The sequence below is a fragment of the Engystomops pustulosus genome, chromosome 5, assembly GCF_040894005.1.
Source record: "Engystomops pustulosus chromosome 5, aEngPut4.maternal, whole genome shotgun sequence".
Classification (NCBI taxonomy): Eukaryota; Metazoa; Chordata; class Amphibia; order Anura; family Leptodactylidae; genus Engystomops; species Engystomops pustulosus.
In genome coordinates this window covers 203,923,367-203,939,528 of record NC_092415.1, presented here as the reverse complement: position 1 = coordinate 203,939,528, position 16,162 = coordinate 203,923,367, and the positions used below count along the sequence as shown (strand labels likewise).

Below are 16,162 nucleotides of genomic sequence, written 5' to 3'. Positions count from 1 at the left end.
CACTGACCCATCATTACATCACTACTGACAATAGATGATGTCACAGCTTATCTCCTCCCCCTCCCTGTACAATGTCCTCTATATAGATAACACTGACCCATCATTACATCACTACTGACAATAGATGATGTCACAGCTTATCTCCTCCCCACTCACTGTACAATGACCTCTATATAGATAACACTGACCCATCATTACATCACTACTGACAATAGATGATGTCACAGCTTATCTCCTCCCCCCTCACTGTACAATGACCTCTATATAGATAACACTGACCCATCATTACATCACTACTGACAATAGATGATGTCACAGCTTATCTCCTCCCCCTCCCTGTACAATGACCTCTATATTGATAACCCTGACCCATCATTACATCACTACTGACAATAGATGATGTCACAGCTTATCTCCTCCCCCTCCCTGTACAATGACCTCTATATAGATAACACTGACCCATCATTACATCACTTCTGACAATAGATGATGTCACAGCTTATCTCTTCCCTCTCCCTGTACAATGACCTCTATACAGATAACACTGACCCATCATTACATCACTACTGACAATAGATGATGTCACAGCTTATCTCCTCCTCCTCCCTGTACAATGACCTCTATATAGATAACACTGACCCATCATTACATCACTACTGACAATAGATGATGTCACAGCTTATCTCCTCCCCCTCCCTGTACAATGACCTCTATATAGATAACCCTGACCCATCATTACATCACTACTGACAATAGATGATGTCACAGCTTATCTCCTCCCCCTCCCTGTACAATGACCTCTATATAGATAACACTGACCCATCATTACATCACTACTGACAATAGATGATGTCACAGCTTATCTCTTCACTCTCCCTGTACAATGACCTCTATACAGATAACACTGACCCATCATTACATCACTAATGACAATAGATGATGTCACAGCTTATTTCCACACCCTTCCTGTACAATGACCTCTATATAGATAACACTGACCCATCATTACATCACTACTGACAATAGATGATGTCACAGCTTATTTCCTCCCCCTTCCTGTACAATGACCTCTATATAGATAACACTGACCTATCATTACATCACTACTGACAATAGATGATGTCACAGCTTATTTCCTCCCCCTTCCTGTACAATGTCCTCTATATACATAACACTGACCCATCATTACATCACTACTGACAATAGATGATGTCACAGCTTATATCCTCCCCCTCCCTGTACAATGACCTCTATATATATAACACTGACCCATCATTACATCACTACTGACAATAGATGATGTCACAGCTTATCTCCTCCCCCTCCCTGTACAATGACCTCTATATAGATAACACTGACCAATCATTACATCACTACTGACAATAGATGATGTCACAGCTTATCTCCTCCCCCTCCTCCCTGTACAATGACCTCTATTTAGATAACACTGACCCATCATTACATCACTACTGACAATAGATGATGTCACAGCTTATCACCTCCCCCTCCCTGTACAATGACCTCTATATAGATAACACTGACCCATCATTACATCACTACTGACAATAGATGATGTCACAGCTTATCTCCTCCTCCTCCCTGTACAATGACCTCTATATAGATAACACTGACCCATCATTACATCAAAACTGACAATAGATGATGTCACAGCTTATCTCCTTCCCCTCCCTGTACAATGTCCTCTATATAGATAACACTGACCCATCATTACATCACTACTGACAATAGATGATGTCACAGCTTATCTCCTCCTCCTCCCTGTACAATGACCTCTATATAAATAACATAACACTGACCCATCATTACATCACTACTGACAATAGATGATGTCACAGCTTATCTCCTCCCCTCCCTGTACAATGACCTCTATACAGATAATACTAACCCATCATTGCATCACTACTGACAATAGAAGATGTCACAGCTTATCTCCTCCCCCTTCCTGTACAATGACCTCTATATAGATAACACTGACCCATCATTACATCACTACTGACAATAGATGATGTTACCGCTTATCTCCTCCCCCTCCCTGTACAATGGCCTCTATATAGATAACACTGACCCATCATTACCTCACTACTGACAATAGATGATGTCACAGCTTATCTCCTTCCCCTCCCTGTACAATGTCCTCTATATAGATAACACTGACCCATCATTACATCACTACTGACAATAGATGATGTCACAGCTTATCTCCTCCTCCTCCCTGTCCAATGACCTCTATATAGATAACACTGACCCATCATTACATCACTACTGACAATAGATGATGTCACAGCTTATCTCCTCCCCTCCCTGTACAATGACCTCTATATAGATAACACTGACCCATCATTACATCACTACTGACAATAGATGATGTCACAGCTTATCTCCTCCTCCTCCCTGTACAATGACCTCTATATAGATAACACTGACCCATCATTACATCACTACTGACAATAGATGATGTCACAGCTTATCTTCTCCTCCTCCCTGTACAATGACCTCTATATAGATAACACTGACCCATCATTACATCACTACTGACAATAGATGATGTCACAGCTTATCTCCTCCACCTCCCTGTACAATGACCTCTATATAGATAACACTGACCCATCATTACATCACTACTGACAATAGATGATGTCACAGCTTATCTCTTCCCCCTCCCTGTACAATGACCTCTATACAGATAACACTGACCCATCATTACATCACTACTGACAATAGATGATGTCACTGCTTATCTCCTCCCCCTCCCTGTACAATGACCTCTATATAGATAACACTGACCCATCATTACATCACTACTGACAATAGATGATGTCACAGCTTATCTCCTCCCCCTCCCTGTACAATGACCTCTATATAGATAACACTGACCCATCATTACATCACTACTGACAATAGATGATGTCACAGCTTATCTCCTCCCCCTCCCTGTACAATGACCTCTATATAGATAACACTGACCCATCATTACATCACTACTGACAATAGATGATGTCACAGCTTATCTCCTCCCCCTCCCTGTACAATGACCTCTATATAGATAACACTGACCCATCATTACATCACTACTGACAATAGATGATGTCACAGCTTACCTCCTCCCCCTCCCTGTACAATGACCTCTATATAGATAACACTGACCCATCATTACATCCCTACTGACAATAGATGATGTCACAGCTTATCTCCTCCCTCCTCCCTGTACAATGACCTCTATATAGATAACACTGACCCATCATTACATCCCTACTGACAATAGGTGATGTCACAGCTTATCTCCTCCCCCTCTCTGTACAATGACCTCTATATAGATAACACTGACCCATCATTACATCCCTACTGACAATAGGTGATGTCACAGCTTATCTCCTCCCCCTCTCTGTACAATGACCTCTATAGAGATAACACTGACCCATCATTACATCCCTACTGACAATAGATGATGTCACAGCTTATCTCCTCCCTCCTCCCTGTACAATGACCTCTATATAGATAACACTGACCCATCATTACATCCCTACTGACAATAGGTGATGTCACAGCTTATCTCCTCCCCCTCTCTGTACAATGACCTCTATAGAGATAACACTGACCCATCATTACATCACTGCTGACAATAGATGATGTCACAGCTTATCTCCTCCCCCTCTCTGTACAATGACCTCTATATAGATAACACTGACCCATCATTACATCACTACTGACAATAGATGTCACAGCTTATCTCCTCCCCCTCCCAATACAATGACCTCTATATAGATAACACTGACCCATCATTACATCACTACTGACAATAGATGATGTCACAGCTTATCTCCTTCCCCTCCCTGTACAATGTCCTCTATATAGATAACACTGACCCCTCATTACATCACTACTGACAATAGATGATGTCACAGCTTATCTCCTCCTCCTCCCTGTACAATGACCTCTATATAGATAACACTGACCCATCATTACATCACTACTGACAATAGATGATGTCACAGCTTACCTCCTCCCCCTCCCTGTACAATGACCTCTATATAGATAACACTGACCCATCATTACATCACTACTGACAATAGATGATGTCACAGCTTACCTCCTCCCCCTCCCTGTACAATGACCTCTATATAGATAACACTGACCCATCATTACATCCCTACTGACAATAGATGATGTCACAGCTTATCTCCTCCCTCCTCCCTGTACAATGACCTCTATATAGATAACACTGACCCATCATTACATCACTACTGACAATAGATGATGTCACAGCTTATCCCCTCCCCCTCCCTGTACAATGACCTCTATATAGATAACACTGACCCATCATTACATCCCTACTGACAATAGGTGATGTCACAGCTTATCTCCTCCCCCACTTTGAAAGATAGATAGATAATCTTATAAAAATTCACAAAACTGTAGCAAAAATAATTTTAAAGTAAGGTGAAATCTTTATGTTGTGGGAAATTGTATGTGAATTAAAATTTTACTTAATTTGTTTGTCATTTGAAGTTGAAGCCGAATCCTTTAATGCTCATAGATAAATGTTCTTTTCGAAATTTCTCCTAGTTTTTGGGTATATTACTATATATGGAAGTGAATGTAACGGAAAGTTCTAGGATTTACACTTAAGTTGTTATCTGTCATCTCCGCAGCTTCACAATAAATGCGCTTCTCATCTGAAACCTGAATGTGACTGTGGCCCCCTGAAGGATCACATCTTACCCCCCACCACCATCTGTCCCGTCGTCTTGGTGAGTTTATCCTTCCTTCTTTAGGGTCGGGGTAGAAGTTTCTGGAATATACTGCTTTCCCATTAAGATGACAATGAAGGTAATAACGGAGGCTGAGTCAGGGTTTATGACTCGCACTTACCAGAAACGCCGGAGCAGGTCACTTCTACATTTTACGTCTTTTAAAGATCCAACTTCCCAGAAAGACGACGGTTTCCTTCTGGTCAGTTCTGGATGCGGAGTCTCTGCAATGCGGAGGAGGCTGAGAGTGATGAGAGGAGATCCCTGCACCGCTCCTGCTCTATAATATCCTACAAGACTGAATGGATCTGAAATATATCAGCACAGACTGTCCATTTATCTATCGATTTATCTATAGTATATCATCATATGTATATATATATATATCACATAGCTATCTATCTCCTATCTATCTATCTATCTATCTCATATCTATCTATCTATCTCATATCTATCTATCTATCTCATATCTATCTCCTATCTATCTATCTATCTCATATCTATCTATCTCATATCTATCTATCTATCTATCTATCTATCTATCTATCTATCTATCTCATATCTATCTCCTATCTATCTATCTATCTCATATCTATCTATCTATCTATCTCATATCTATCTATCTATCTATCTATCTCATATCTATCTATCTATCTATCTATCTATCTATCTATCTATCTATCTCATATCTATCTATCTATCTATCTATCTCATATCTATCTATCTATCTCATATCTATCTATCTATCTATCTCATATCTATCTCCTATCTATCTATCTCATATCTATCTATCTATCTATCTATCTATCTATCTATCTATCTCATATCTATCTATCTCCTATCTATCTATCTATCTATCTATCTATCTATCTATCTATCTCCTATCTATCTATCTATCTATCTATCTATCTCATATCTATCTATCTATCTATCTATCTATCTATCTATCTATCTATCTCATATCTATCTATCTATCTCATATCTATCCCATATCTATCTATCTATCTATCTATCTATCTATCTATCTATCTATCTATCTATCTAACTATCTATCTATCTATCTCATATCTATCTATCATCTATCTCATATCTATCTATCTCATATCTATCTATCTATCTATCTATCTATCTATCTATCTATCTATCTCATATCTATCTATCTATCTCATATCTATCTATCTCATATCTATCTATCTATCTATCTATCTATCTATCTATCTCATATCTATCTATCTATCTATCTATCTAATATCTATCTATCTCCTATCTATCTATCTATCTATCTCCTATCTATCTATCTATCTATCTATCTATCTATCTATCTATCTATCTATCTCATATTTATCTATCTATCTATCTATCTATCTATCTATCTGCTTTACATAACTCCATGAAAGGCCTAAACAACAGATCGATACTTGAACGTTCTACAACTTGGTGTCACAGATCCGGCACGGATAAGGTTCTACAATTGTCTTATCTGAGCAGACGATTCGCTAATCAGGGTTACGGCTCTGGTTCTGCCTAATTCACTTTCAGTATTTCTAGACAAATCCAATAGAAATCAGTGTGCCCCCCCCCCCTCCCTGTCAGCGCGCAGTGGGGGTCTCAGCGGGGGAAGTCATGGGGCGGCTGATTAGATAAATACGTACGTGACGCGCACTGCGCGGCTTATCTGGACTTCATTGCCTCCTATTGAAAGGAGGAAGTGATTGTCATCCCCAAATTCTATTAGTTTTCTCAATGTTTTTTCATAACCAACAACAGACGCGTTCTGCGGCTCTGCTGCGGAGCGTCTAACGAGATTGAGACGCCGTTACCAGGCGATGTGTTTTCAGTCTATAGGACCTGGCCGGAGATTTACACGTTTGTCTCGCTATGTATCAGTTATATGTGAAAAAATGTGAAAAAAAAAGTTTCAGACTTCACCTTTAAATGTCATTATTATCTGTATTAAAGTAGCGTTATATGAATACATATAGTCCACAACACAGACAATGGCGCCAGGGGCGGAGACGTCACAGGTCATGTGGGTCGTCTTCTATATATCAAAAAGATTTTCATTTTTCTAGTAAATTACTACTGAGAAATATAAGGCAACAGAAAAGAGCATCACAGTACAGGGATAATACACACAGTGATGTCACAGTACAGGGATAATACACACAGTGATGTCACATTACAGAGATAATACACACAGTGATGTCACAGTACAGGGATAATACACACAGTGATGTCACAGTACAGGGATAATACACACAGTAATGTCACAGTACAGGGATAATACACACAGTGATGTCACAGTACAGGGATAATACACACAGTGATGTCACAGTACAGGGGATAATACACACAGTGATGTCACAGTACAGGGATAATACACACAGTGATGTCACAGTACAGGGATAATACACACAGTGATGTCACATTACAGAGATAATACACACAGTGATGTCACAGTACAGGGATAATACACACAGTGATGTCACAGTACAGGGATAATACACACAGTAATGTCACAGTACAGGGATAATACACACAGTGATGTCACAGTACAGGGATAATACACACAGTGATGTCACAGTACAGGGGATAATACACACAGTGATGTCACAGTGCAGGGATAATACACACAGTGATGTCACAGTACAGGGATAATACACACAGTAATGTCACAGTACAGAGATAATACAGACAGTGATGTCACAGTACAGGGATAATACACACAGCGATGTCACAGTACAGGGATAATACACACAGTGATGTCACAGTACAGGGATAATACACACAGTAATGTCACAGTACAGGGATAATACACACAGTGATGTCACAGTACAGGGATAATACACACAGTGATGTCACAGTACAGGGATAATACACACAGTGATGTCACAGTACAGGGATAATACACACAGTGATGTCACAGTACAGAGATAATACACACAGTGATGTCACAGTACAGAGATAATACACACAGAGATGTCACAGTACAGGGATAATACACACAGTGATGTCACAGTACAGGGATAATACACACAGTGATGTCACAGTACAGGGATAATACACACAGTAATGTCACAGTACAGAGATAATACACACAGTGATGTCACAGTACAGGGATAATACACACAGTAATGTCACAGTACAGAGATAATACAGACAGTGATGTCACAGTACAGGGATAATACACACAGCGATGTCACAGTACAGGGATAATACACACAGTAATGTCACAGTACAGAGATAATACACACAGTGATGTCACAGTACAGGGATAATACACACAGTAATGTCACAGTACAGAGATAATACAGACAGTGATGTCACAGTACAGGGATAATACACACAGTAATGTCACAGTACAGAGATAATACAGACAGTGATGTCACAGTACAGGGATAATACACACAGCGATGTCACAGTACAGGGATAATACACACAGTGATGTCACAGTACAGGGATAATACACACAGTAATGTCACAGTACAGGGATAATACACACAGTGATGTCACAGTACAGGGATAATACACACAGTGATGTCACAGTACAGGGATAATACACACAGTGATGTCACAGTACAGGGATAATACACACAGTGATGTCACAGTACAGGGATAATACACACAGTGATGTCACAGTACAGAGATAATACAGACAGTGATGTCACAGTACAGGGATAATACACACAGCGATGTCACAGTACAGGGATAATACACACAGTAATGTCACAGTACAGAGATAATACACACAGTGATGTCACAGTACAGGGATAATACACACAGTAATGTCACAGTACAGAGATAATACAGAAAGTGATGTCACAGTACAGGGATAATACACACAGTAATGTCACAGTACAGAGATAATACAGACAGTGATGTCACAGTACAGGGATAATACACACAGCGATGTCACAGTACAGGGATAATACACGCAGTGATGTCACAGTACAGGGATAATACACACAGTAATGTCACAGTACAGGGATAATACACACAGTGATGTCACAGTACAGGGATAATACACACAGTGATGTCACAGTACAGGGATAATACACACAGTGATGTCATAGTACAGGGATAATACACACAGTGATGTCACAGTACAGGGATAATACACACAGTGATGTCACAGTACAGAGATAATACACACAGTGATGTCACAGTACAGAGATAATACACACAGAGATGTCACAGTACAGGGATAATACACACAGTGATGTCACAGTACAGGGATAATACACACAGTGTTGTCACAGTACAGGGATAATACACACAGTAATGTCACAGTACAGAGATAATACACACAGTGATGTCACAGTACAGGGATAATACACACAGTAATGTCACAGTACAGAGATAATACAGACAGTGATGTCACAGTACAGGGATAATACACACAGCGATGTCACAGTACAGGGATAATACACACAGTAATGTCACAGTACAGAGATAATACACACAGTGATGTCACAGTACAGGGATAATACACACAGTAATGTCACAGTACAGAGATAATACAGACAGTGATGTCACAGTACAGGGAGAATACACACAGTAATGTCACAGTACAGAGATAATACAGACAATGATGTCACAGTACAGGGATAATACACACAGCGATGTCACAGTACAGGGATAATACACACAGTGATGTCACAGTACAGGGATAATACACACAGTAATGTCACAGTACAGGGATAATACACACAGTGATGTCACAGTACAGGGATAATACACACAGTGATGTCACAGTACAGGGATAATACACACAGTGATGTCACAGTACAGGGATAATACACACAGTGATGTCACAGTACAGGGATAATACACACAGTGATGTCACAGTACAGAGATAATACACACAGTAATGTCACAGTACAGAGATAATACACACAGTAATGTCACAGTACAGAGATAATACAGACAGTGATGTCACAGTACAGGGATAATACACACAGCGATGTCACAGTACAGGGATAATACTCACAGTGATGTCACAGTACAGGGATAATACACACAGTAATGTCACAGTACAGGGATAATACACACAGTGATGTCACAGTACAGGGATAATACACACAGTGATGTCACAGTACAGGGATAATACACACAGTGATGTCACAGTACAGGGATAATACACACAGTGATGTCACAGTACAGGGATAATACACACAGTAATGTCACAGTACAGGGATAATACACACAGTGATGTCACAGTACAGGGATAATACACACAGTGATGTCACAGTACAGGGATAATACACACAGTGATGTCACAGTACAGGGATAATACACACAGTGATGTCACAGTACACGGATAATACACACAGTGATGTCACAGTACAGAGATAATACACACAGTGATGTCATAGTACACGGATAATACACACAGTGATGTTACAGTACAGGGATAATACACACAGTGATGTCACAGTTCAGGGATAATACACACAGTGATGTCACAGCACAGGGATAATACACACAGTGATGTCACAGTACAGGGATAATACACACAGTGATGTCACAGTTCAGGGATAATACACACAGTGATGTCACAGCACAGGGATAATACACACAGTGATGTCACAGTACAGGGATAATACACACAGTGATGTCACAGCACAGGGATAATACACACAGTGATGTCACAGTACAGGGATAATACACACAGTGATGTCACAGTACAGGGATAATACACACAGTGATGTCACAGCACAGGGATAATACACACAGTGATGTCACAGTACAGGGATAATACACACAGTGATGTCACAGTACAGGGATAATACACACAGTGATGTCACAGTACAGGGATAATACACAGTGATGTCACAGTACAGAGATAATACACACAGTGATGTCACAGTGCAGGAATAATACACACAGTGATGTCACATTACAGGGATAATACACACAGCGATGTCACAGTACAGGGATAATACACACAGTGATGTCACAGTACAGGGATAATACACACAGTGATGTCACAGAACAGGGATAATACACACAGTGATGTCACAGTACAGGGATAATACACACAGTAATGTCACAGTACAGGGATAATACACACAGTGATGTCACAGTACAGGGATAATACACACAGTGATGTCACAGTACAGGGATAATACACACAGTGATGTCACAGTACAGGGATAATACACACAGTGATGTCACAGTATACGGATAATACACACAGTGATGTCACAGTACAGAGATAATACACACAGTGATGTCACAGTACAGGGATAATACACACAGTGATGTTACAGTACAGGGATAATACACACAGTGATGTCACAGCTCAGGGATTAATACACACAGTGATGTCACAGCACAGGGATAATACACACAGTGATGTCACAGTACAGGGATAATACACACAGTGATGTCACAGTACAGGGATAATACACACAGTGATGTCACAGTACAGGGATAATACACAGTGATGTCACAGTACAGGGATAATACACACAGTGATGTCACAGTACAGAGATAATACACACAGTGATGTCACAGTACAGAGATAATACACACAGAGATGTCACAGTACAGGGATAATACACACAGTGATGTCACAGTACAGGGATAATACACACAGTGTTGTCACAGTACAGGGATAATACACACAGTAATGTCACAGTACAGAGATAATACACACAGTGATGTCACAGTACAGGGATAATACACACAGTAATGTCACAGTACAGAGATAATACAGACAGTGATGTCACAGTACAGGGATAATACACACAGCGATGTCACAGTACAGGGATAATACACACAGTAATGTCACAGTACAGAGATAATACACACAGTGATGTCACAGTACAGGGATAATACACACAGTAATGTCACAGTACAGAGATAATACAGACAGTGATGTCACAGTACAGGGAGAATACACACAGTAATGTCACAGTACAGAGATAATACAGACAATGATGTCACAGTACAGGGATAATACACACAGCGATGTCACAGTACAGGGATAATACACACAGTGATGTCACAGTACAGGGATAATACACACAGTAATGTCACAGTACAGGGATAATACACACAGTGATGTCACAGTACAGGGATAATACACACAGTGATGTCACAGTACAGGGATAATACACACAGTGATGTCACAGTACAGGGATAATACACACAGTGATGTCACAGTACAGGGATAATACACACAGTGATGTCACAGTACAGAGATAATACACACAGTAATGTCACAGTACAGAGATAATACACACAGTAATGTCACAGTACAGAGATAATACAGACAGTGATGTCACAGTACAGGGATAATACACACAGCGATGTCACAGTACAGGGATAATACTCACAGTGATGTCACAGTACAGGGATAATACACACAGTAATGTCACAGTACAGGGATAATACACACAGTGATGTCACAGTACAGGGATAATACACACAGTGATGTCACAGTACAGGGATAATACACACAGTGATGTCACAGTACAGGGATAATACACACAGTGATGTCACAGTACAGGGATAATACACACAGTAATGTCACAGTACAGGGATAATACACACAGTGATGTCACAGTACAGGGATAATACACACAGTGATGTCACAGTACAGGGATAATACACACAGTGATGTCACAGTACAGGGATAATACACACAGTGATGTCACAGTACACGGATAATACACACAGTGATGTCACAGTACAGAGATAATACACACAGTGATGTCATAGTACACGGATAATACACACAGTGATGTTACAGTACAGGGATAATACACACAGTGATGTCACAGTTCAGGGATAATACACACAGTGATGTCACAGCACAGGGATAATACACACAGTGATGTCACAGTACAGGGATAATACACACAGTGATGTCACAGTTCAGGGATAATACACACAGTGATGTCACAGCACAGGGATAATACACACAGTGATGTCACAGTACAGGGATAATACACACAGTGATGTCACAGCACAGGGATAATACACACAGTGATGTCACAGTACAGGGATAATACACACAGTGATGTCACAGTACAGGGATAATACACACAGTGATGTCACAGCACAGGGATAATACACACAGTGATGTCACAGTACAGGGATAATACACACAGTGATGTCACAGTACAGGGATAATACACACAGTGATGTCACAGTACAGGGATAATACACAGTGATGTCACAGTACAGAGATAATACACACAGTGATGTCACATTACAGGGATAATACACACAGCGATGTCACAGTACAGGGATAATACACACAGTGATGTCACAGTACAGGGATAATACACACAGTGATGTCACAGAACAGGGATAATACACACAGTGATGTCACAGTACAGGGATAATACACACAGTAATGTCACAGTACAGGGATAATACACACAGTGATGTCACAGTACAGGGATAATACACACAGTGATGTCACAGTACAGGGATAATACACACAGTGATGTCACAGTACAGGGATAATACACACAGTGATGTCACAGTATACGGATAATACACACAGTGATGTCACAGTACAGAGATAATACACACAGTGATGTCACAGTACAGGGATAATACACACAGTGATGTTACAGTACAGGGATAATACACACAGTGATGTCACAGCTCAGGGATTAATACACACAGTGATGTCACAGCACAGGGATAATACACACAGTGATGTCACAGTACAGGGATAATACACACAGTGATGTCACAGTACAGGGATAATACACACAGTGATGTCACAGTACAGGGATAATACACAGTGATGTCACAGTACAGAGATAATACACACAGTGATGTCACAGTGCAGGAATAATACACACAGTGATGTCACAGTACAGGGATAATACACACAGCGATGTCACAGTACAGGGATAATACACACAGTGATGTCACAGTACAGGGATAATACACACAGTGATGTCACAGAACAGGGATAATACACACAGTGATGTCACAGTACAGGGATAATACACACAGTGATGTCACAGAACAGGGATAATACACAGTGATGTCACAGTACAGTCATAATACACACAGCGATGTCACAGTACAGGGATAATACACACAGCGATGTCACAGTGCAGGGATAATACACACAGTGATGTCACAGTACAGGGATAATACACACAGTGATGTCACAGTACAGGGATAATACACACAGTGATGTCACAGTACAGGGATAATACACACAGTGATGTCACAGAACAGGGATAATACACACAGTGATGTCACAGTACAGGGATAATACACACAGTGATGTCACAGAACAGGGATAATACACACAGTGATGTCACAGTACAGGGATAATACACACAGTGATGTCACAGTACAGAGATAATACACACAGTGATGTCACAGAACAGGGATAATACACAGTGATGTCACAGTACAGGGATAATACACACAGCGATGTCACAGTACAGGGATAATACACACAGTGATGTCACAGAACAGGGATAATACACAGTGATGTCACAGTACAGGGATAACACACACAGCGATGTCACAGTACAGAGATAATACACACAGTGATGTCACAGTACAGGGATAATACACACAGTGATGTCACAGTACAGGGATAATACACACAGTGATGTCGCAGTACAGGGATGATACACACAGTGATGTCACAGTACAGGGATAATACACACAGCGATGTCACAGTGCAGGAATAATACACACAGCGATGTCACAGTACAGGGATAATACACACAGTGATGTCACAGTACAGGGATAATAGACACAGTGATGTCACAGTACAGGGATAATACACACAGTGATGTCACAGTACAGAGATAATACACACAGTGATGTCACAGTACAGAGATAGTACACACAGTGATGTCACAGTACAGGGATAATACACACAGTGATGTCACAGTACAGGGATAATACACACAGTGATGTCACAGTACAGGGAGAATACACACAGTGATGTCACAGTGCAGGGATAATACACACAGCGATGTCACAGTACAGGGATAATACACACAGTGATGTCACAGTACAGAGATAGTACACACTGTGATGTCACAGTACAGGGATAATACACACAGCGATGTCACAGTACAGGGATAATACACACAGCGATGTCACAGTACAGGGGTAATACACACAGTGATGTCACAGTACAGGGGTAATACACACAGTGATGTCACAGTACAGGGATAATACACACAGTGATGTCACAGTACAGGGATGTCACAGTACAGAGATAATACACACAGTGATGTCACAGTACAGGGATAATACACACAGTGATGTCACAGTACAGGGATAATACACACAGTCATGTCACAGTACAGAGATAATACACACAGTGATGTCACAGTACAGGGATAATACACACAGTGATGTCACAGTACAGGGATAATATACACAGTAATGTCACAGTACAGAGATAATACACACAGTGATGTCACAGTACAGGGATAATACACACAGTGATGTCACAGTACAGGGATAATATTATATAGGAATATTATAATACAGAACACACATGGTGAGCGCAGATGTTTGCTTTTATCGGACAATGCAAGTTTAACATAAAATTGCACACGTTTGATATCTCTGCAGTTCTACTGTCCTCCAAAATAACAATTACATATGCCTAAAAACAAAACCCCAAAAAATTTTTATGTTTGATTTATTCTGAAAATATAATTTTAGTCCTAGTTTTTTACTTTTGTTTTCAATCTTCATTTTTCTTTTTTGCAATTTTTTTGTTTATCTAAAATCTCAGAGATGTTAAGAAAGAATCACGGAGAGTCTGCACACAGCACACAGTAGCAGGACTGCTGCATCACCTGATGAACATTCAGGTAGTCCACAAGACTGCAAATGCACATGTGCAACATGTCAAGAAGTGGCCAACCCCCCCCCCCCCCCCCCCAGTGGCCAAAGCTTCAGCCATGTTGTTTTCCATCACCCCCATCTCCCCATTATAAAGAATAAATAAGATGCATTAAGTAATCCTGTTTTATTTAGTTTTTAAATCTGTTTTTAATTTTTTAATAATAATAATAATAATAATGTGCTTTTTTATTGAAACTTTTCTATAAGACATTATAATTTTTTGTGACTTTTTTTTACTTCTTTGAACTTTTTTTTGGGTTACACTACACGCGTATTGTTGGTCGTTATGAAGGTAGAAACACTTAATTGGTAAAGTTTTCATCAGGCTAATTTTATACATTAATATCTATAAAACAAATTGCAAAAAATCTTTTGTTTTTGGATTATAATTAGAGTTCAGAAGACCCCAATAGGAAAGTTGGGGTCTGTTCCAAACATTGAGAGTTGGTGGTCCTCAAACTCCGGACAGAAGTTTAAGTTCTGGTTCAGCGTTCGGGTTCACCCCCACCGGTGATTGTGCTGGGACTGAT

The 16,162-nt window shown here is 40.1% G+C and overlaps 1 protein-coding gene across 2 annotated transcripts in view; it reads left to right on the top strand.

The window, feature by feature from the left end:
* DGKB (diacylglycerol kinase beta) overlaps positions 1–16,162 on the top strand; it is a 366,542-nt gene that overhangs the window by 130,373 nt on the left and 220,007 nt on the right. For both annotated transcript variants that reach the window (XM_072154389.1, XM_072154390.1), the window contains exon 13: positions 4,671–4,769. In XM_072154389.1, the coding sequence (XP_072010490.1) occupies positions 4,671–4,769 (99 nt within the window). The remainder of the gene's footprint in view (positions 1–4,670; positions 4,770–16,162) is intronic.